Source organism: Pteronotus mesoamericanus, unplaced genomic scaffold (genome assembly GCF_021234165.1).
Source record: "Pteronotus mesoamericanus isolate MK-2021 breed Mesoamerican mustached bat unplaced genomic scaffold, CSHL_Meso_final scaffold_83, whole genome shotgun sequence".
In the NCBI taxonomy this organism is placed as follows: Eukaryota; Metazoa; Chordata; class Mammalia; order Chiroptera; family Mormoopidae; genus Pteronotus; species Pteronotus mesoamericanus.
In genome coordinates this window covers 1,590,644-1,614,269 of record NW_026555328.1, presented here as the reverse complement: position 1 = coordinate 1,614,269, position 23,626 = coordinate 1,590,644, and the positions used below count along the sequence as shown (strand labels likewise).

Genomic DNA, 23,626 nt, shown 5'->3' with positions numbered 1-23,626 from the left:
TCAGATGCTGTTAGCTCGCTCCAAACCCCTGTAATATTCCCCATCCACCTTGCACTTAATGCTTTTAACAATAACGACTGCTGTCTAGATTGACTGCTTTTTCTATTGGGGGCTGTAAAATGATTTCCTAATCTTATATTTTTGCATTTAGCAGCTGAAATTCTTCCATAAGGCACTTTATATTATCAACTCTCTGGTCACCATGATATTTGGTTGTAATGGAAAGGCAGAATGAATGCTTGGTTCTTTTTCTTATCAGTTTTCAGATAATGATGGGCTAGCAATCTCTGAGGATGATGAACATATTTTTGGATATCATTATAAGCTCATGAAATGTATCTAAATCTGCTGCTGTACTTTTTCTTTAAGGTCCAAAAAATCATTCCACCTTTAACCATTAAGTGCCCCTTTAAGTTGGTTTGTGCATCTTTTACCAGAACCATCTTTTAGCTTCCATGCTTTCTGGTGTAAGATATTCCAAGATTATCTTGTACATTTTATAAGCCTCAGCCCTGGAATTAGCTATTACTTCAAGGAAATGGTATGAAGAGATGTGATTTACTATGCATTAATGAATAAAGGTAGAACTCAGCCTCTCCACTGTATTTTGCTGCATATAATGCTGCTCCTGTGTATGAAGTGCACCCACGATTTTGTGCGCATTATACACAAATTACACCCATCATTATACACATGTATAATGCACACCCTTATTTTTTCCCTCAAAAATTAGGGCAAAAAGTGCACATTATACATGGCAGATTACAGTATTTAACCAAGTTTTCCTCACTATCATGTAAGCTCCACTAAGGCAGGCATCTTTGGAGTCCTAGCTCCCAGCACCTAGAACTAGACGCTGTATTTCTAGAACCAAAACACAGTGCCTGGTACTTAGAAGTGATCAGTAAATATTTGCTGAATGAATAAAGCTCTCCTGAATTTGTTTCTATCGGTAAGTTCCTCTGAGATTATAGTGAGTGCTTGCCGGTCTCCTTGCCTACAACTTATACACTGTAAGGTAGCTGTTGCTTCTAGTTTTGTCTTCTATTTTCTAGGATAAACCTCAAGTCCTTAACCTTCAACCCATTTCCTCCGATCCATTTTTCATTCTTGAAGCCTTAGCAAGGATGGACACAGAGAGTATTATGCTAAGTGAAATAAGCCAGGCAGTGAAAGACAAATACCCCATCATCTCCCCTGTAAGTGGAACCTAATCAACAAAACAAACAAGAAAAAAGAACCAGAGGCCTGGAAATAAAGAACAAACTGACAGTGCCCAGAGGGGAGGGGGGAGGGGAATAACAGGGGAAAGAAGGGAAACACGTACAAAGGACTCATGGACAAGGACAATGGGAAGGGGACTGATTGTCTTTGGCAGGGGGTGGGATGGGGCAGGGGGTAACATCAGGAGGTGGAAAATGGGGACAACTGTAGCTGAACAACAATTTTTAAAAAAACATAAAAAAAGTAAATCATTCACCAAAAAAAAAAAAAAAAAAAAAGGAAGAAATGTACTTGTCTTATCTCACTTCACTTTTTCCAATGATGAGACCTAAACTTTGTATTCGTTTCTTCGGTACATGCTAAAATTTCAAGAAGGTATTTTTTCAACTCATTTCTGAAGAAATAATTTTCAACTTTCATGTTACACCACGGATAAAATATCTTGAGATCATGTTTCCTGAAGACTATTAACAAACAGTTATTGCTCAACTTGCAGTCTAACAGGTTCACTCTCATAAATTCTATTTTTCTGAATCTCGCAATTAATAATACTAGTCCTTTGTGCAACCTAAATCAATTTTTTGCTCTCAACTTCTAACACTGTTCTAAATTTTGCTAATCTTTGAAGTGTAAGGGCAGGAATAAGCAGAGAACAATTCTTACCAAGAGTCAGTTAACTTGTAACTTGATAATCCATGTTTCAATTTCCAATCTAGTTTAGATCATGATAAAAATTACTTGAAAACACCAGCCTGATACCTGTGGGCAGGATGCCATTCAAATTCAGTTTACAGGTGAGTTAAGCTAGTAGCAACAGCCCAATGAGTGGATACTTTATATCCAGCAAAGTAACCAATACCTCTAAGTTTGCAAACTCTAGTCAGCATCGTATTCAGCTGGGGACCTTGTTATAGATACAGAAGCCCTGATCTTTCCTCTGTAAATTCTGATTCGGTATATTTGGGATAGAGCTAAATTATTGGCTTTCCAAGTAATTCAGATACAGACAATAGCTTTACAACTATGTTAAGTAAGACAGAATTACTGCTTTCTTCATATTTAGGAACACAGACTACTGGACAAAACATGGGATTAAAAATATAGGCCTAGAATAAAGTTTTGCTTTAAATAATCAAGTCATACTGCCAAAGATTTGACAAAACAATAGAAAAATAATGGAGAGAAAAAGAAATTTGGGTCCTAGAAACATGATTAACTATGAAGACTCAGAGAGAAGATGCCCCCCCACCCCCGCCAATGTGATCACCTCGTCTTGTGCATCCTTCTTGATAAGGAAAGGGAGGTTCCTGGCTGTCGTCATAAGAATGTCAGCTGCTTGCTCTGTGGGGAGGAAAGGAAGAATGCGGGCAACCATTCTCTTCCCTTTTCGGATACACATGATCTGTACAAAGTGGTCATCACTTGGCCTGCAGGCGAAAAAGAATGTTAACATAGGTCAGCAAGAACAATATAAAAAAATCCTTTTTTCCCCTCTTACATGTTACTAAATGAAAATAGTGCATTCATTTTCACTCTACAATTATCTGTACTACAAAATAGTGAGAAATACTTCTCCAAACCTCAACCAAATAATAGTAAGTAATTTTTCAAGTTACCCAAATACAGAACATCGTTTCAAAAACTGTACGTTAGAAATACTTGGCCAAAGTATTAACTTTTAACTAACTATGCAAATATCATAGCTAATACAGCAAAGTCTGAAAAATAGATAAGCAAAAAGAATTAAAAAAATATTCATAGCCTGAGAGTGTTAACATTTTCAGGAAAATTTTTCTGTGTATTATATGTATTTAATCTTTCATAAAAATATGGGTCCATAGAATTCATATGGCTTTGTTGCTTCACTTTTCCCAACAACTTCTTATGAACACTTTTCCACATTAATAAATATACTCCAACTACATGTGTTTCAGTGGCTGCGTAACACTCCAATCTGTGGGATAAACTCACATTTATTCAACCAGTTCCCTGTCAGCCTATATCCAGGAAAGGTCCTTATCCTTTTTTTTTTTTTTTAAACATTTTATTTATTTACTTTTAGAGAGGGGAATGGAGGGAGTAAGAGAGGGAAAGAAACACTAACATGTGGTTGCCTCTTCAGCACCCGCCTACAGGGGACCTGGCCCACAACCGAGGCATGTACCCTGATGGGGTATCAAACAGGTGACCCTTTGGTTCAAAGGCTGGCACTCAATCCATTAAGCCACACCAGCCAGGGCATAAGGTGCTTATTCTTATGTTCTCTTTTGTTCATGTCCTGCCTTAGACAGTCCTCTTGCATTCATCAAATAAATATTTGGGATTAATAAAACATTTACCATTGGCAAGAGTCTGTTCCAGATTCTGGATGGGAAAGAGATAACAGAGATACAGGGAAAAAAAGAAAAAAATTAAGGAGCTTAGTCTCCATTGAAAGACTGACTCCATAGTGTGTGAATATTCTATGGAAAACCCAAGAAAGTTTTAAATGTTTATACTTTTCAGCTTAGTGGAAAAGAAAATAAAGATTACAGGGTTGATTTGAAAGGAGGAAGTAAAACTGTCATTATTTGTAGACAACATGATAGTGTACACAGAAAACCCTGTAATTTCCACCAAAAAATCACTCTACCTAATAAGTGAATTCAGCAAAGTAGCAAAATACAAAGTCAATATTCAGCAATTGATGGCATTCTTATACACCAACAATGAATCATCAGAAAGAGAAACTCAGAGAAAAAAAAAAATCCTGTTTACAAAGAAATGGAAGCATATACTGTGTTCATGGATTGGAAGAATTAACATCATTAAAATGTCCATACTATGCAAAACAATCTATAAATTTAACACAATTCCTATTAAAATACCAATGGCATACTTAAAAGGTCTAGAAAAAATATTCTAAAAATTTATATGGAACCCAAAAAGACCCCAAATAGCCTCAGCAATCCTGAGAGAGAAGAGCAAAGTTGGAGGGATCATAATACCTGTTATCAAACTATACTACAAGGCCACTGTAATCAAGACAGTCTGGTACTGGCATAAGAACAGACACACAGATCAAGGCAACAGAACAGAGGGCCCAGAAATAAACCCATGTCTTTACGGTCAATTAATATTTGACAAAGGGGCGCAAGCATACAATGGAGTAAAAACACTTTCTTCAATAAATGGTGTTGGGACAACTGAACTGGTATTTGCAAAAAAAAAAAAAAAAAAACCCCAAAAAACAAAACTAGACCACCAACTCACACCATACACCAGAATAAACTCAAAATGGATAAAGGACTTAAATATAAGTCGTGATACCATTAAAGTCACAGTGGAAAACATAGCCAGTAAAATTTTAGACATCCCACATAGCAATATTTTTGATGATATATCTCCTAGGGCAAGGGAAATAAAGGAAAAAAATAAACAAATGGGACTACATCAAATTAAAAATTTCTGTGCAGCTAAAGAAACCACCATCAAAATGAAAAGGGAACCGATTGCATGGGAAAACATATTTGCCAATGACACATCAGAATATGGTTTAATCTCCAAAATATGTAAAGAATTCATACACCAGGAATACAAACAACCCAATTAAAAAAGTGCGCAAAGGGCCTGAACAGACACTTTTCCAAGGAAGACATACAGAGGGCCCAGAGACATATGAAAGGATGCTCAGCATCACTAACCAAAAGAGATGAAAATTAAAACCACAATAAGATATCACCTCACACCAGTCAGAATGGCCATCATAAACAAAGCAACAAACAACAAGTCCTGGCGAGGTTGTGGAGAAATGGGAACCCTAGTGCACTGGTGGTGGGAAGGCAGACTGGCATAGCCACTGTGGAAGACTGTGGAATTTCCTCAAAAAATTAAAAATGGAACTGCTTTATGACCCAGTGATTCCACTGCTGGGAGTATACCCTAAGAATCCTGAAACACCAATTCAAAAGAACTTATGCACCCCTGTGTTCACAGCAGCACTATTTACAATAGCCAAGTGTTGGAAACAGCCCAAGTGCCCATCAGTAGATGAGTGGATCAAAACTACAGTACATTTACATAACAGTACACTACACAACAGAGAGAAAGAAAGAACGAACTCCTACCTTTTGCGATAGCAATGGATAGAACTGGAGACTATTATGCTAAGTGAAATAAGCCAGTTGGCAAAAGACAAATACCATATGACCTCACTTACAACTAGAATCTAAAGAACAAAGTAAACTAACAAGAAAAACAGAATGAAGGATGTGGAAACATGGAAAAGACTGATAGCTATAGGAGGGGAGGAGGAAGGGGGGGAATGGTAGAAGGAAGGGGAAGGAACTAGTCAAAGAAAATGTATGAATAACACATGGACATGGACAACAGAGAGAGGATCAACTGTGGGCTAGAAGGGTGGGGGGCTGTGAAGGGGAGCAAAGGGGGAGGGGAAACTGTGACAACTGTACTAGAATAAGCAAACAAAAAAACCCAAGAGAGATTACAGGATTAAACATGCTAGTAAGCATAAACCAGGTACAATTTGTAAGCTCAAAATCAGAAACTAAATAATATTCCCCACCATCTCTCCAGGACCCAGCAGTCCCTAGTAGATACTATAGAGAATATTTTCCTGGGTGGGAAGGATTATGAAATGTTCTACTTAAAGTGGCATCTGAGTTAGGCCAAAAGGACAGACTTGGAGCTTACTGAGATGGTTGGGAGGAAAATCTAAAAGATAGAAAGGTATAAAGTTCAGTTTAGCTGAGTAAGGAGTCCAGCTAATCTCATGTTTTCCTCAAAATGCACAATTATTACCTCTCTTGTCCAGGTAATTTTCCCCTTAAGTTGTCATACATGCTACAAATTTTGTGCTTTCTTTCTTCCGTCAGGGCAGGTCGCTCTTCTTCCAGACTTAGGAGGTAACGCCGTTCATAGTCCTCCACATCAAGGAGTAAACTGTAGGTCTAAGTCAGGATCAGAATGTTAGATACACCACCTCACAGTTTAGGACCACCTGACAAAGGCCTAGGAATAAAAACCCACTGTAGTAAAGTTGAGAGGACAAAGGTGCTCTTTTAAATCCAGAAAAACACAGTGAGATAACTTTCAAAAATTCTTCAAAAACCGTTCTTCATCCCTCCTTGACCTCTAACTCAGAATGTAATGATACCGAAATGATTACATACTTTCTAAAATTTCCAGCAGCACCAACAGCACTGCAATGTAAGTGTCTTTAGCACTGCTCCAAGTTACGTCTTATATTAATAAAAATGATAATCATTTTACTATTGGGTGCCAGGCACTGTTCTAAGAACTTTGCATGTGTGCACTCATTCACTGAATACTTACTACAGCCCAGTGAGAAACAGACTATCATCTCCATTTTTACAGATAAAGAAACTGAGGACAGCGCAGAAAGGTTAAATAACTTGCCTCAGGTCACAGATTCAAATGTGAAAAAGGCATGATTTGCAGCCTGTTTCTAGAGTCTGTGCTCTTAACCACTATGCTCTATGACCTTGTACCATGGTATTTACACTTTGCAAAGTAACTGCTGGTATAATACCTTGTCTGCCTTAGCATCCACCCTGTGCCTCGCACCCAGGGAGTATCTGATAAACATATTTGAACTGACAGAACTGATTAAAATTAAGATGGAACAATGTTGTTTTTATTCCAGTTTTCTTACAAAGGTGACCTCCCCGTAGCACTCAGCCGTGCCCTGAACACATCTGGACAAAAACCCAGCGCTTCTGACCGTAAGAGCAGTGCTCTTTCCGTGAGGCCACAGGTGAGGTAACTACATTCCTTTCTAGTGTGCTTGGTACCCAACAGGCACTTAACAAGAATATATCCATTAATCAAAATTATGGAACGCCGACAGCTTATCTTCCCAGTTCTTATGTACACGTACATCTGACAGTTCTTTAACTGAAACTAACCAGAGCAACAAATTCTAACACTTACCTTCTCAATTATGACAAGGGTCTTTCGTCTCTTGTCCCGAACCTGTTTTTCTTTTGTTTCCTACAAAAGACAGGACTGTTCAATGTGGACTGTTTATGTCTGTTGAAAGTAAGTTTCTAAGTGTGCATATGTACGTTCCATTTATGAAACTACTTTGAGATGGCAATCTTGATTCTTTGAAAGTTAATAATCTAAAAACAACACTGATGTGGACAAAGGTCACAAGTTGAGTCAATCTACACACAAACTGAATTCATAGATAAGCAAAGGTTAACTGCAGAATGCAGCAGAAGATGAAGATATCATAGAAAAATCAGAAAACACATAGACAACGATAATTTAAAAACTGGAGAAAATAGCTGCTATTGGTTGCAGTCAGTTACCCAGTGGAAAGATTCCTGCTCCCTTGGGTCCTGCCTGGCTGCCTCAGAGACCAAAGTGTTAGAACCTCAGCACATCTGAAGACGATCAGAACGCAGTAACAGGCCAAGTCAGAAGCCCCAGGTTAGGTTAGACTATAAACAACCCCACTATGCCTGATTCCATTCCAGAATGGCCCCAAAAGAAGAACTGATGACCCAGAATTTCTTAAACACACAATTCCGCTGACACTTACATCATCCTCACTCCGAGATGTGACAACAGCATCAATCATTTTCCGGGGATTATTCACACTAGAGACAGTAAGCTTTCCCAAAGAGCCCTCAAACTGCACTGCAAGGACAAAACATTTCCAACATATAAAAACTCAGCAATGCAGGCAGGCAGCTTTCCAAGATCTTCATATTCTCTACTCTTTACTCATAATCTAACAATTTACTAACAATTCCTTTCAAGTGGGTACATTATCTACAACAATCTGTTACAAAATCTATCCTTTCCCATTTTTTTGTTGCAATAATAATCAAATAAAAATCTGAAGTGTTCCTCCCATATCTATTTTAGGGATATTAGAAATTAAAACAGATATTAAAAAGTTATGAACTCTCATCCAGAAAAAACCCTAAGGGGTCATCTACCAAACCATTTATTCCACACTTGCATAAAGGCTGACCTCTGTATTTATTAAGGACAATGGTACTTTATAAATCAGATTTAAACATGTTTATCCAAACGCCCATACAATTACTTATATTTTATCACAGCAGCAGCCTGTCAAATTTCTCTTGTTACGGGTCTAGGGATAAGGGCCTTACCTGGCTTATAAGCGTGCTCCAGTTTGGCCACCTGAGGGGTAATGAGCTTGGTGCGCTCCTTTTTAGGGCCATCGCCTTGCAATTCTTCAGCAGCTGACAATTTCTCCAGTTTTTCAAAGTAATTCTGCCACATGACAAGATGATTTCAGTTGCAACAGAAGCACAGATTATGGCAGCTTTTTACCAATAACTTATACTAGTTACAGTATACTGGCCATTATACTAGTGGCTTAACAACTTGCTCTCTGTAAATGTAAGATCTCTAATTTTTGTTAAGACTACTATAAATTTCCTTTATCAAAAAAAATCCCAGCCCTCAAAAAAGCTAACCATCAATGGAAATACCTTAAAGTTACACTGCCAATATTCTTAACAGTAAGAACCAGATTACTGATGCCAAAGGGGTTTGAAAACATTGGTCTGAAAGCCCCTGTGTGAAAAATAAAAGGCATATACGCAAACCTTTCAGTGAATAGTGTGAGAGGCTTTCCAGCTTGAAAAGTGGACAGAATCTGCTTAGTCATATTTATCCACTTGAAGACCACTACCTCAAAAGAAAATTCTATCAGTAATCAATTCCACCAATGTTTGAATGAGTGCCTTCACCAGAGGAAGGGACTAAACTGTTATCCTCAAAACTGGCACAGAGTATTCACCTGGTAATAAAAATCATCCAGGTAGGGATCAGTGCTCTGCAGTTGCATCATCTGGATTTTAGAGACCCAATCCTTTTCTCGCTGCAACATGAGATTGGCATATGGATCCTTCCGGAGATGATCCTGGTGACTGCTCCGGTGACTTCCTCTGTCTCCTGCACCATTGAGATTGCGATGCTGACTGAAACACACAAACAGGGGCCACATTCAAGTGGGTACATTAATTGTGCCTTATCATTATGTAGGAATAAACCAGGCCAATTTTAAAAAAAGACCCCTCTTTGCCTTTGTTAAAGAGAGAAGTAAAAAAGAGCTGAATCTTTACAGAATTTGAGGAGTTATGCAATATACAATTAGGGAAATAAAACTAAGATGTGACTTCCTTACCACATGCTATGCACTGTCACCTACAGATTTTTGTGTAGGCCCTACAGTAACCCTATGAAATATTAGGGTTATTTTCTCTAATTAACACAACCAACCATGGCCAAAAGAGGTCAAGTAATTTGTTTAAAGCCATATACCTGGTCAGAGTAAGAGATCTGAACACAGGGTAATTTGATTCCTAGTCTATATTTTTTAAAAACTTGCTGAAAAATCACGAACTACTTCGAATGTAGAGAAAAGCCTAGCAAATACTATGATTAATCCATTTACTTTCCACCTATACATAATGAAAAAAAATCTGTTTCGTCAAATTAGTCACAGATTTTTAAAAGGTAATATTAAGTATTACATTTAAGGCTGAAGGCCCTCTTGTACTTCTCTGGATGGACCCGTTTTCAGCTTCCCTTTTTTCCTGGAGGAATGACTTTGGTATGAATCCTCCAAGAAATTTTTTTATAATTTGATTACTTGTATGTCCATCTTTAAATTTTATACATTATTATTCTGTGTGCCTTTCAGTTTTACTTAAATGGCCTCCTCATTTCTTACCTAGGCATGAACTAAAAAGTAAAACTGTTACAATGTGGTGTATTCACATTTTCAACCTTATTTATTTATTATTATTTATTGCCAAATTCTCTCTTAAGAGGCTGTACCCTCCATTCTTGCCAACAGTGACAGTGACAAGACACTTCAAGTTTTGCCTACCCATTGATGTAAAATGGTTATCTAATTGTAATCTGCATTTTTCTGATTACAAGTGAACTTGAAACTCTTCATTTCTATGAGCCACGTAGGTTCTACCGGGAATGCATATTTGTGTATGATGTCTTTTGTTATAGAGGACAGTCACCGTAAGATTTATCCTCTTAACAAAATGTGAATGACTGTAACATAAAGCTCCAGCAAGGCAGGGTCTTATGTTCTGCTCTTTCAATCCCCAAAACCTACTACCACAGTGCCTGGCATACAGCTAGGGGGGCCACATGTATAAATATGTATTTGTATTTGTTGTATGAAGATTAAATAATTATGCTAAGATTAAAGAGTGACTGTTGGCTTTACAGAAGATCCACATGTAAGGCTAGCCACTGTAATTCAAGATTACCAAAAAGCTGAGATAGTAGACAGAAGGTAGTTAGGAGTATGGTACGAACCTGGTAAGGAGTGAATATAAAATGTTGGGGGGAAAAAATCAGATCTAAACTGCATTTCTGATTTACAATCAACAGAATTATAGTAACTTGGAAATTAGCTAACAAAATATTGTCATTTAAAGCTTGTGTATCAAAAACATAAAATGATAACTTGTACGTTCTGACTTTACCAGTAAAATAAGCTTATTATTAATTAAATTTACTAAAAGAGTAAATGAAATTACTAGCACTTGTGACACGGTCAAAATGAAAAGCTGAATTAAGTAACTGCAAATGAGGAGGGTGAGCACTTACTTTCTATTCTGTTGCTGTCTCTGATGCAAAAGTCGACGGTGCTGTGGATGAAGGTGAGTGGTGTCTGGTCTAAACATTGGGGCCTGAGGTCTAAGAACAAAGGGACAAGGTTTTCAATTCTGCTGTCCTGATGATCTGAAATTTTTAAGAATGCTGTCAACACAAGATAACTTCATGCAAGTTCATTCAAAGGAATGCTAACGTCCGTTAAGGAGACCCTTCAGAAGGAAAAGACAGCCCTATATTCCCGTGAGGAGCCCAATTCTCAACTCCTGAGCAACCATAAATTGGAGTGAATCAACAGTAAAACAGTATATTCTTTGTCTTTTTGCTACTGTTAAACAGAAGTCTCTAAATTGATTTAATGTACTTAGTTACAACCACTTGGGAATGACACTGCAAGTATGTGTGATGATTAATTTCATATCCCAACTTAGCTAGGCTATGGTGCCCAGTTGTTTGGTCAAACATTAGTCTGGATGTTGTTGTAAAGGTTTTCTGTAGCAGTGATTAGCCTTCACAACTGGTTGACTTTAAGAAAAAGTGATATAATGTGGGTGGGCCTCACTTAATTTAAGAGCAATGGCTGAGGTTTCCCAGAGAAAAAAAGAATTTTGCTTCAAGACTGAAACATAAAGACCTGTCTGAGCCTCCCACCTGCCAGCCCACCATATAAACTTCAGACTCAAGACTCAAATTTCAAATTTAGTAGCACCTTGTTACACTATAAAAATTAAAAACTGAATTAAACCTCAAAAGAAAATGAGTACTTACCTTCCAGTGTATATATGTTCTATATGTATATGTAATATATGATTCAATACATAATTTAAATTAGGTATACATACAGAAGATATAAGCAATATATGGTAAGTATGTACAGTGTGTGGCAAAAGTAGATTTACAGCTGTGAATATGTGAAAGTTTATTCTTGTATTATTATTAATTATTGTATTACTTTCCATATGAACAACTGTAAACCTACCTTTACCCCACCCTGTATATGTATATATGGCACCTACTGATTCTGTCTCTCTGGGGAACCCTTAGCATATGGTAAGTCCTGTTAAGTAATACACACTGTGTGTATGTGTGTGTTCATAAAATGAATATAAAGTGGAGCATGTGACTTGAGGAAAATGTGACTCATAAGAGAGCATGCATATTATCAAACAGAGGATCCAGTTACACCTCAAAATTTATCATCTGCAAAAATCAAGAGATTTCCATATTGTAACATTAAACGCCAACAGGAGACTTGGCCAACAATGAATTAACAAATAGTAGCATTTGTTGTGCACACCTTAAGTTTTGCAGGTGAGGTCCTGGGCCAGGGGGGTGCTGCTGTGGAGGAGGTGGTGTAGCAGGGGGTGGAGCACTAAAGAAGGCACGGAAGCCTGGTGCTGGGGGAAGCATCTGCCCAACTCGCCCTTGCAGCAGCTTGGGATTCATGGCAGCAAGCGGACTACCAACAAATCCAGGGACCCGTGCAAATTGGCTGGGAGACATCCGTCCAGGCTGTAGCTACAGAGGGACAAAATCTTAGATTTAGTTAATCACACAGAAAAGTCAATACTGTTTCCACTAGTAACTTTGTTTGAAAAGGTTAAAAAAAAAAAAAAAGGGGGCAGTAGATACTGATTAAAGAGTAAAAAAGGGTATCATTTAACGAACTTTAGGAAAGAGAGCTCTTTATGGCTAGGCTAGTCAAGGCCTACCTGTGCTCCTCCAAGTAGCTGCGCTCTCTGTAGGGGGCTGAGAACAGGAGGAACACTAGGAGGGAAAGGGTGACCCAGTAGGGAAGAGTTCTAGGAGAAAAAAGAAAAAAAAAAAAAGGAAAAAAAATTACACTATGAAACAGGTAAATCAATATAGTAAGGGAACTCAGCAGAACTTGGACATAAAAATTCTTAAATTATACAGTCAAGTTGTCCACTGAAGAAATGTAAGAGAATAAGTATGAAATTATGAAGAAATTATGAAGTACTATGATAATGTTACATGAAAAAGAAAGCAGTAGAAGGAAGGACAGAGATAGCAGGAAACCAGGTGAGCATGCTGAATTTAGATTTTTAAAGGTAAGGAAAGAACTAAGATAAGAAACAACTGAACATAATGAACCATGTCTCCTGACCTGGAAACCAGAAAATGTAAAAATTCAAGTACAGAGATAGGGAAAGAAATGTGTAACTTAGGAGAAGTCTATATACTTGCATAATGATTACACAAGTAGTGATCAGCAAATAGACTACCTTTTCATTAGGTTGCAGAGTGACATACCGGGACATTGCAGAGCTGGTTTGGAGACATCCTCTCACCATAGGGAGCAGGATACCGCGGTGGCATTGGGGGTCGAACATGGACAGGCTTCGGACACAGAATCTATCGGGACAAACATATAAACAACTACATTCAATGAAGTCAGTTTTTCCTCCACCTACAGTCCCTCCCCTCTAGTACTGGTAGACACACAGAACTCAATGCAAGGCCCTACTTCTAAACAAATCGCTATGGCTATGGGTTCACATACAGAACCTTTGGTCATGTCCTCTCACAAATATCAAGCAACAGTGCCACTTTTAACTGAGGAAGATTTAGCTAATTCTCCAGTTATCCCCACCCTTCCATGCTATCTGAGGGAGGTACCAGCAGATATTTGAACTTGCAAATTCTCTCCAAGAGGATATATTTTGGTAGCAGTGAGGGAGAAGGAATGATAAGAAAGCTGGAGGATTAACTAAGTCCTATTCTGAAACCCCTGTGATATGGCCGCCATGCTCAGCTCTTTTGTGATACATTGTGACTCCACCATTTCATAGGATACTGAGCCTAACTAGGCCATACCAACACCACCCTCCCCCCATACCTTCCAAATTGGCCTTCCTTTTCAGCTGCTCGTTTCAGGTGGAGGAAAGTCTATGGAACAGGACTGCACAGGCTCTAGGGAAAGCAGGGATATCTTAAAGGTAAAAAGGGATGTGGACAATGCTGTGTGTTCCCACTCCCCCCAGCTTTCAGTTACCTCTCTGCTAATGTTTTGGGCAGCCAGCAAAACCCTTTAAAAAGGAAATATACACTAAATGTGGTTAACTACCCTTTTTCTCCCCCATTTAAAAAGCAGGAGCAACAGGAGCAGCACCAGCCAAGGGCATAAGGGAATGTGTCTCTTATTGGTACTAACTTCTCCTCCAGTTGGCTATTTCTCTTTCTAATCTAATGCCTACCCAAAACTTCCACCCTCCTCCCAGTATAACCAATTTCCCAAATAATTTTGCCCAGATTCCCAATATCCTGGGCTGAGTGCCTGTTAATGAGAGGTACCTGCTGGTTGAAGCCGGTTACAGCCATCTGCTTAGGTGGGGTGCCTATGGGGACAGCTCTAACAGGAGGACTCCCAATGACAGGTGAAGTGGATCGCCTTGGTAACGCACGCTCAGAAAGGTCCCGATCATCTTCTGGGCCCTGTGGGGGCCTCTGAGGCAAGGCATATTCTAATACAGACACTGTAGGCATTTCCTAATTAAGGTAGGAAAAAAAATTAGCTAACTTGAAATGTTTTACTAATCTCTACACAGGCCACAAATGTCTTGAGAAATTATTTTAAAATGTTTATTTCATATCCAGTAAAATTTACCCCCTTTGGTGTACAGTTCTCTGAGCTTTAATAAATGCAGAGTCATAAATCTGCCACGACAATCAAGATACAGAACAGTTTTATCATTCCTCAAAACTTCCTCTGTGCTGTGGTTTTGTAGTCAAGCCCTCCCATCATCCCCAACCACTAGCAAACACTGATCTGTTCTCCAGCCTCACAGGTCTGCCTAGAAATAACTTTTTAAGTAACTTAGTTTGTAAGCCGACAAATGTGAGGAACAGTGGCTTCCTTTCAACCCTTTCAAAGTAAAGCACAGTCAAGTGAGCGCTGCCAGAGCCTGAGGCAGGGTACAATCAAGTGATGCAACTGTGAGTGCTGGGTGAATTAACATAAAACTGGCAAATGATATGCAACTATGTGTCTTCAAGGAAAGGATGACAACAGGAGCCCAACTTGAGAATTTCACATATTAGGAATTTTATAGAAAGAGAAGATGTTTAATACCTGGGTAAGCAGTGGTCCTCGGATTCGCCTCAGAACTTCAGATCCATCCCAGATGCTGGAATTGAGACTTCCTGGTTGGGGCTAACAAAAAAGGAAAACACGCTGAGTCTGGAGTAGTGTGGGTTCTCTATGTGACACACCTGCTTTTGGTGAATAAGGCTCCAAAAGAGCCTCAACTACTTGAGAATAAGAAATTATAGTGTTCCAGAGTGTAAATCACTCCCCACCTTCATCTCTACAATTGTTATCAGGAATTATATTAACAATTTTCTATACCATATGTAATTTTCTCATTACAGTAGATGAAATAAAATGGCAAAGCTCAGTATTTCACTTTGTCTGCTATGGTGCTCAAACCAGAGTAACTTACTCACTTGCAAAACTGGCCTGGTCTGCACTGCCCTCATGATGGCTGGATCTTCTAGCTCATTTTCAATCACCATCTTACTGAGCCTTTCTGCCAGGTTCTCCTCATGGTCACCCAACAAGTCCATCTCATCCCTTTCTCCATTGCCTGTTTGTTCATGGACTGTTACCGGTAGCTTTTCTTCCAATTCAGCCAGTCGCTCGTGTGCTTCCTGCCAATCATCATCTATAAGGAAATCACGAAAAAGAAATCCAGTTGATATTGGAACTAAAAAGTTTTATAAAATTTTTCTGTTAACCAAGTAAATAATTCCAACTCCAGAGGATAGGTGGAAAGTTAAATTTCCACTTGGACACATGAAATGAAGTTTAAACTAAGGGACATGATAAAATGGGATTTTTACTTTTAAGAACAAATAATATCATACCAGGAATAAAATTCAAGCATTTAGAGTAATAGCTTAGTATCAATGGTGTCTAAACTATATACTGAGACCAGTTTTGAAACTGTTGATTGAGTTTCTATGACATTTCAGACAAAACATTTAAAAGAAAGTTAAAACTCACTGAACTAGCATACAACTTTCTCTTAGATTATAACTGTCATCTTTACAAGCTTTTGAGTATATTCATTTCATTCAGTATTTATTGAACATCTGTTAGGTGACAAGCCCTGATGTAGGCACATGGGATACCTGAGTGTACAAAATGGACAAGGATCTCTGCCCTCCTTTAGTGTTCTCTCAAGCAGGGAAGAGATAGATAATAGACAATAAACATAATAAGTAAGTAAATTATATACTATATTAGAAGATGAAATACTACAGGAATATGAAGGAAGAGAAGCAAACCGAAAACTTTGAACAGGATGATCAGAGGCACGTTTCATTGAGAGGGTAACACTTGAGTAAAAGATTCGAGAGGAAGATAGCCATGTTGGTGTCTGGGAGAAGTGTTCCACGGTGAAAGAATCAGTACAAAGGCCAAAGATGAGACCGACAACTTTGAGAAACAGAAAGGACTGTATTTGGACTGGAATGATCAAGGGGGGAGGCCAAAAAGGTAGATAGTAGAAGGGAGCTGCTTTAGGGCCTCCTGGGCCACTCTGATTGAAATGAGGGGCCGCTGAAGGTTTTGATGTGGCTTGACTTTTTGAGAGAATCACTTGGCAGCTGATTGGGGGCAGCAACCCTGGAAGCAAGGAGGACTGCCGGGTGGCTACTGCAGTATGCCAGGGCAAAGTGACGGTGATCTGTACCCGGGTCAGTTCCTCTTCTATTCTAATTATGTCTGCAATTTCTGTACACTGCTACACAGTCCGAAGCACTGGCACCAGGTTGCTGTCTTGTTTTTTTGCTGACCCAGGATTATTTTTGAGTCCTGCCATGGCACAGAAAAGTGTCTTCAGAACCCTTTACAGCTTCTCTATAACTAGACCTTATATCCATCACTTCTCTCATTCCAGTGCTCCTTAATCTCATCATTGTATTCTGCTTCCTTTATAAAAACTCTACTATTTTGCTCCTCTAAGCTTTCAAATTCAGCCACCTTTCTCTCTTCATTGAAGCATTCCCTAAATAACCTTTTCAATTTAATTCTACCTTCACCTCATTTAAGCATGCACTACTCTCTAATCGACAAAACACCCATGTATTCTTTTGTATATGTTATATATTTTATAAGATTCTACTTTATTGACAAACTAATTTAGATTTCCCCTAATGATGGAAACTTAGATTTGCAAATTCTCAATATAATAATTAATACTATAATGAATATTATCTTAACATCTTAAGCAAATATTTAAGTAGGTCAAGTCCCTTTCAGGATCAGATTATAAACATTTGGAATTTGCTGTTTTTACTACATAACAATGTGTCATGTAACACTGGTCCAAAAAGTGAGGGAAGTGGGACTTCCAAATTTATAATTTGGTATGATCAGAACCGCTGTCTAGTCTTTGGGTACTGTAGTAGATAAATGTACTACTTGGGGTAAAGGGAAAAATCAACCTTAGATGAAAACAACAGTACTAATTTAAATAATCAGTTATCAGCAAAAAAAAATTCTTGAAAAAATTGTGTAATTAAAAATCAATTGTGACATTAATATTTGTGGCATCTTTGCTAAGCAAAAGTAAACTGAGAAAGTTTTTAAAAGACAAATTTTTTTAAAGATTTTACTAACTCAGCAATGCCAGAAAAAAATGGGAGTTTATAATCCTAAAAAGGAATGTTTTTACATTATTTTCCGAATTTAAGAGGTTAATTTGTTAACAGATTCATTCTAATGCAGTAGAGTTCTAATTTGCATTGTTTTCATTCACTGCTCCCACACTTAACTTTACCAGATCCTACCTAAAATGAACAGCCTATTTGTCCTTAATAATTACATTTTAAAAATACTGGTTAAATAGCCATATTCTATAAGAATGGCTGTTGTGAATTGTTACTTTTTCAAACATGTAAGCAAAGGAATCTATGCCATAAATACCATCATCATTTCAGGTTTTACATGCTCTTGTGAAAAATCATCTGAAGCAATGTTGGAGAAAGAGAATACTTCACCATGTATTTTTTTCAGATCACCTAAACATATAGCTACTTAGATATGCCAATACTGGATCTCAGTCCACACTGGTCAAAATGATAAACAGTAGGCAAAAGAATACCAGAGAAATAAAGGGAAAGAGATACCTGTTTCCGTCAACTCATTACCCTATACCCTGATGTGGGTTAGTGAATTCCTGATTGTTCCCATAAACTTATACTTGTAATAATTCCCCTGAACTCTGTCTCAAGGATATTAAAATTTTTTAAAAATATATTTATTGATTTTCGAGAAGAAGAGAGAAAAAGAAATAAACATCAATGTGAGAGAGCCATCGATCAGTTGCCTCCCATAGGTCTCATGACCAGGGATCGAACCAACAACCTTTTGGTGTATAGGACCATGCTCCAACCAAGTCACACTGGTCAGGGCTCAGAGATATTTTTAAATAAACACAAAATGATTTGGAAGTAGATGTGATTTAATTTTAAGACACTCTCCATCCCTAATGATTACAGTAGCTATCTATGAAAGTAGAAAGAATGGGGTATCCTCCCATGTGGAGGAAGGAGATGCCCAAAGATTCCCCTTCCCCAAAGACTGCTTTAACTGGTGGTTTGCACTGATTCCATTTATAGTTACTTAATTTCTGTCACTTTCCTTCCTCATTTCTTTTTCCTTCCTCATTTGTTAAAATGAGGATAACAGCAGTACCTACTTCAAAGGTTGCTGTGAGGGTTATATGTGACACTTAGAATGGTGCACATAATAAGCATCGTGTAACTATAAGCATTTATTTTTAGAGAATGAGTTGAGATTACTGTGGCCCATTTATTGCTCTAAGATGAAGCAACCATTTTTCATGCAGAAGACAGTGGCTAGTTTCTTAAGGGAAGGTGACATCAGAGTAGCCAGTAACTTAAAATAACTACTGTACTAACAGGTTTCATTCAAGATATTCACCCCTTGAATTAGAAGTCATCAAACCAAAACATGACAAAGGTCTAACATTTTATCTCCTGAATTCTCTGCTCCAGCTGTGTATCTCCTTGCAGTGGTATATTAAGCAAGACACAGGTAGACCTAGAATGCATTTTCTCTTTTATAAACACTTATAATATTTAGATCAAGATGTTATGAAGAAAAAAAAGAGATGGTGTGAGGAATTAAGATTTTAATTTTGCAGTTCAAGATTATTATACTCAATGGAAAGGGCTTGCATTTGCAAGTTTTTTCATTATAAACTTTGTTAACCAAGAAACCCTTCTTAATCACCCCTTCTGCCCCAGGGTACAAAGTGGTCTAACCACATGCTGTTTCACTGCCTTTGCTTTTCACTACCTGTTCTTTTCTGTGTAACCCCACAGGCTTTTTCATTGTATTTGTACTTTTCTTTCTTTCCATGATATAAAATACAGCTCTGTAAACTCTAGCATCCTTTTCAGGCAATATATTCCCCATCTTGTGAGGAATATAGAAACTCAGAAAAAAAGACTGTCTGCAGTGCTCTGGAAGTCAATGAGAAGGCAAGATGAATTATTCCTCCTCTGCCCAGATTCAAAACTGAGGACATATTACTATCCTGCATTCATCAATTCCATCAACTTCATTTTAATACGGAGGAACCTGCTTAAAAATGTTAAGATTCAAGCTCTGGCAGGACGGCTCAGTTGATTGGAGCGTCGTCTCATGCACCAAAAGGCTGCAGGTTCGATCCCTGGTTGGGGGCGCATATGGGAGGCAACTGATTGACATTTCTCTCTCATTATTTGATGTCTCTCTCTCCCCCCACCCTCAAATCAATGAGCATACTCTCGGGTAACAACTTAAAAAAAAAAGTAAGATTCAGTACATTTTTTTAAAAGAAAAGCAGTTCTAGAAATAAGTGCACAATGTTTGTAGCTTCTATTGTATTCTATAGGTTACTAGTAAACAAACTTCTAAATACAATTTACCTTCCACACAAGTTCCCTGCTTTTGTAATTCTATTCTATTTTATTGCTTTTGCCTGTGATCTCCACGGAGAGAACCTGCGATCTCCATGGAGAGAGAACAGCATCTTAGATCATGTCATCATCCTTGGACAATCTCATCTCAACTATGGCTATAATCCAAAAGGTCTTTGGTTCCCTTCTGTAACGAGTCTATCCTTTCACCTTAAACACGTCCCTTCCTGCTCCTAATAGTGGCAGTTTTGAGCTCTCTACAGAATTTTGCAAACCCTGACTGACAATAGTGTACGCCTTCATTTTTGCCAGTGTATTCACCTCAGTCTAAGCTTTAATATATTTAAGCTGTGTAGGTCACTACAAAACCAGTAACCATTTTATCACCTTTAAGACCTCTTTTTGGTCCTGACTAGTATGGCCCAGTGGCTTGGATGTTGTCCAGCAGAATGAGGAGTCACCGGTTCAATTCCTGATCAGGGCACAAGTCTGGGTTACAGGCCAGGTCTCCAGATGGGGGTGTGCAAGAGGCAACAGATTATGATGTTTCTCTACTTCTCTTTCTCCCTCCCTTCCCCTCTCTCTAAAAAAATAAAGAAAATCTAAAAAGACCTCTTTTTGTTATTCAACATCTTGGGACTACACACTACTGTCAAATTTCCCTTTTTTACTTAATTTTGAATTTCGTTGCATAGACAAAAGTGCTTGATTCTAAAGAAATCACAAATATTCTACATATCCCAGCAAAAAGTTGTTGCTGTTTTCAATATCAACAAAGCAAAAATATTTGCATTTAATCTTACTTACTCATTTTTAAAATGTAGTTTAGTTTTAACTTAGTAACTTAACTTGTCCTAGGATCTCTAATTCTCAAACTTTACCATATAAGCTAGCTCTCTTAATTTCCTATCTCAATAGTCATTGCTTTGTGACCTCTAAGAATAGCTAGGCTCTTTTACTTCCTATAACCTTTCCCAACTCCTAGAATATTTATCTACAGCCACAGATGAGAAAATTTCATCTTATTCTCACTTAGGAAAATTTTCTATCTTGGAATAAAAGGATTTTTATTTTATTACTAAAAAACAATAGCAGGGCCATGTACTATATACTACTGACCAACTGAATTTTAAAAACATACGTATCAGAATCTGAGTTTCCTTCTAGTTCACTACTTTTCCTTAGGTTATATGCTCCACAAATAAAAATTTTCTTCTTCAAGGATTGTTTTAAACATAAACAGACAGGACCTGGTTTTATAAGTGAGGCAAAAGAGGCCCAGAGGAGAAGGGTAGATGTTTCCAGTCAAAACTAGACTGTTCTAAGACCAAGAATGGAATAGCTTGCTAAACTAGTGACTGAAGTTACTCCTACTAAGACAAACCACTTAGAAAAAAGAGCATTTGAGAAGAGCAAGAGATCAAGATGATATATAAGATGTCACTTACCAACTGCACCTGACCCAAATGTGTCATCATTGAATTGATCAATTTCTTCATCTTCCTCTCCCAGGCCCTGAAATGCATCCTCATCTTCATCCAGAGGACAATCCTCCAAAGACTAAAAAAGAGAAAAGCTATTCATGAAGTTTACAACCTCACTGTAAAATGTTCTAAAAATGTTCACTTATCTTCCCAAACAACATAACAGCTTCATTATGACTTTTTGTAAAGATGGCATTTTTTTTAATCTTCCAGTTCCCCAACATGAGCAAATTTCAGTATCTCCTTTTCTTTCAGTTTCTCTTTCCTCTTCCTTATCTCACTTAACCTTTCCCCCAAACATTCCATTTCTCTATCAGGAATCTAATAAAAACATTTCCTCAAGGTTTGCCAACTTCCTTTGCATCACTGGCTAACAGTAATAACAAATGAAAAGGAATACTTTACTCTTTCACCTGAGTTTTAGTTCATTTTTCAACAAAATTTTCATCTTCCCCATATTCATGTCATGTTTTCAACTATTTTATTATTCCCTTTTAAAGCTTTCTCTTCATTTTCCATCTTTTCCCCCCTTCTGTCTCCTATAGGCCCAAACTCTGGTGATAAAACAACTAAAATTTTCAAACACAATTAGACAAACTCTCCTGGAGTGAACCTGGGCAAGTCATTCGTTGCAATGAATTCTTTAAATACCTCCTGAGCACCCGATTGTGTCAGGCTTTGTTAGGCTTTGAGCCTCAGTCTCTTAAGTGGTAATACAGGAACAATATCACCTACCCCAGTTAGGAGGATCAAATGAGGCATATATTTTATAAAGACTGTGGACAGCAGAACAATGCCAGATATCACCATAACAACTTAGTTGGGTTCTACTTTAAATACGTCCTCCTTCCACTTCAGTTTTTTAACGGATTTCCCAAGTTTTCTTTTGGCAACCGCCTACCGCTTCTCATCACCGTTCTCCATGTTCACCTGAAGTTAGTTTGGTCTTAAACCCTTTCCTATCACGTATCAAGTTAGACGTCCGTAATTTTCCAAGACTTACAATCCGAAGGCAGGGTTGTGATACACCTTGCTTGGCTACCTCTAGGCTGTTCCCACAGAAAGGTTAAGCCAAAGAGCCATTTCACCCACCTTAAGCCCTCCCAATCGTACACAAAGCAGGTTTGCAACATCCAGCAGCACTCCCTCCCAAATCACAAAGACCTACGTAATCAAATCACTGCTTTTTTTTCATTTGGAAAGACGCTCAGAGATTATCTAGAGCAGCTCTTTCATTCTACGAATCCAGAGTCTCTCTGTCCACAGATTATGAGTCCCTCAAGGTCACACAGTGAATCAGTGACCAGTTCAGGACTCTCGATTGTTGCTACATTGCCGGGACCGTCACCAAAAACCAACGTCTCCCTCCACTCGCCCAGAAGAAACTTCTGTTGGACACGCCCCCTCCCAACTCCGAGGCCTTTTTAGTTTCAGTAAACAGTCTACGGACACAGTCAAAGGACAAGACCAGGCCCCATTGACCCGACGGTTGCCAGTGGGTATGGGTGTGTGTAACAGGAGGGAAAGTGGTTCCGGATCCAGGGCGGGAAATCTATCTCTGGGCTTTCCCCGGTGACCCTTCCTCAGGGAGAGCCACCAGGTGGGTGCACTGTCTCCCCTCCGCGGCTCCTCCCAGGGTGGGGCTGGCGGGTGGTCTGGGTAAGGCACTGAACGGGCCCTCCCCACCTCAAAACGGAGGCCAACTCTCCCCAGGGACAACTAAAAGGACAGTGCCGCCCCCTGAAGCCAGCTCACAGCTCTCAGATAAACCCACGACTCCAGGCCAGACGCGCCCCTTTGGGTCCCTCAGGTCACACCGCCCGTCCCCTCCCCCCCAGGAGCGCGGGACAGAAGCACAGAGAAGAAGTAAGGAAAAGGGGCTCGTGAGGGAGGGAGGGGTCACTTCCGGTCGCAACAGCTCACCTCGTAGCGGAGCATTCTTGGGGAGGGGGGGGAGGGAGCGGGGAGGGGAGTGGGGAAGGGAGGGAAGAAGAGTTGACTCTCCGGGCTCCTCCGCGCGCGGGTCCTCCACCGGCTCGCGACCCCTGGCCGCCGCCGTACGCCGGGGCGTGCGTGGGAACGTGCGCGGGAACGTGCGCAGGCGCGCCTCAGGGAGGGCGGCCACCTGGCTCTAAGCTGCCGGCGGCGTCTGCGCAGGGACAGATTTGGCGTCCCGCTTCCTAGTCTCAGCGGCGGGAAGTAGGTTCCATGGCGTAAGATTGCGCACGCGCTGCTTGTCGGGTGCTTTCTCGCGTTTCGACTTGCAGCTCCGCCCCTACTTTTTCGGCGTCCGCCCGGCGCTCAGGTCAGAGTCA

The 23,626-nt window shown here is 39.1% G+C and overlaps 1 protein-coding gene across 2 annotated transcripts in view; it reads right to left on the bottom strand.

Annotated features, from left to right (window-relative positions):
* PATL1 (PAT1 homolog 1, processing body mRNA decay factor) overlaps positions 1-23,380 on the bottom strand; it is a 29,295-nt gene extending 5,915 nt beyond the window's left edge. The window contains exons 1-15 of one of the 2 annotated variants that reach the window (XM_054563754.1): positions 23,235-23,380; positions 21,276-21,387; positions 15,340-15,557; positions 14,966-15,046; positions 14,188-14,382; positions 13,147-13,248; positions 12,585-12,674; positions 12,170-12,390; positions 10,867-10,956; positions 9,029-9,209; positions 8,373-8,496; positions 7,793-7,890; positions 7,177-7,236; positions 6,025-6,173; positions 2,492-2,651 (exon numbers count right to left, since the gene is read on the bottom strand). In XM_054563754.1, the coding sequence (XP_054419729.1) occupies positions 2,492-2,651; positions 6,025-6,173; positions 7,177-7,236; positions 7,793-7,890; positions 8,373-8,496; positions 9,029-9,209; positions 10,867-10,956; positions 12,170-12,390; positions 12,585-12,674; positions 13,147-13,248; positions 14,188-14,382; positions 14,966-15,046; positions 15,340-15,557; positions 21,276-21,387; positions 23,235-23,249 (1,896 nt within the window). In that variant the 5' untranslated portion in view covers positions 23,250-23,380. The remainder of the gene's footprint in view (positions 1-2,491; positions 2,652-6,024; positions 6,174-7,176; positions 7,237-7,792; positions 7,891-8,372; positions 8,497-9,028; positions 9,210-10,866; positions 10,957-12,169; positions 12,391-12,584; positions 12,675-13,146; positions 13,249-14,187; positions 14,383-14,965; positions 15,047-15,339; positions 15,558-21,275; positions 21,388-23,234) is intronic. The other variant, XM_054563755.1, reaches the window with a different exon arrangement.
* Between the last annotated feature and the right edge of the window lie 246 nt (positions 23,381-23,626).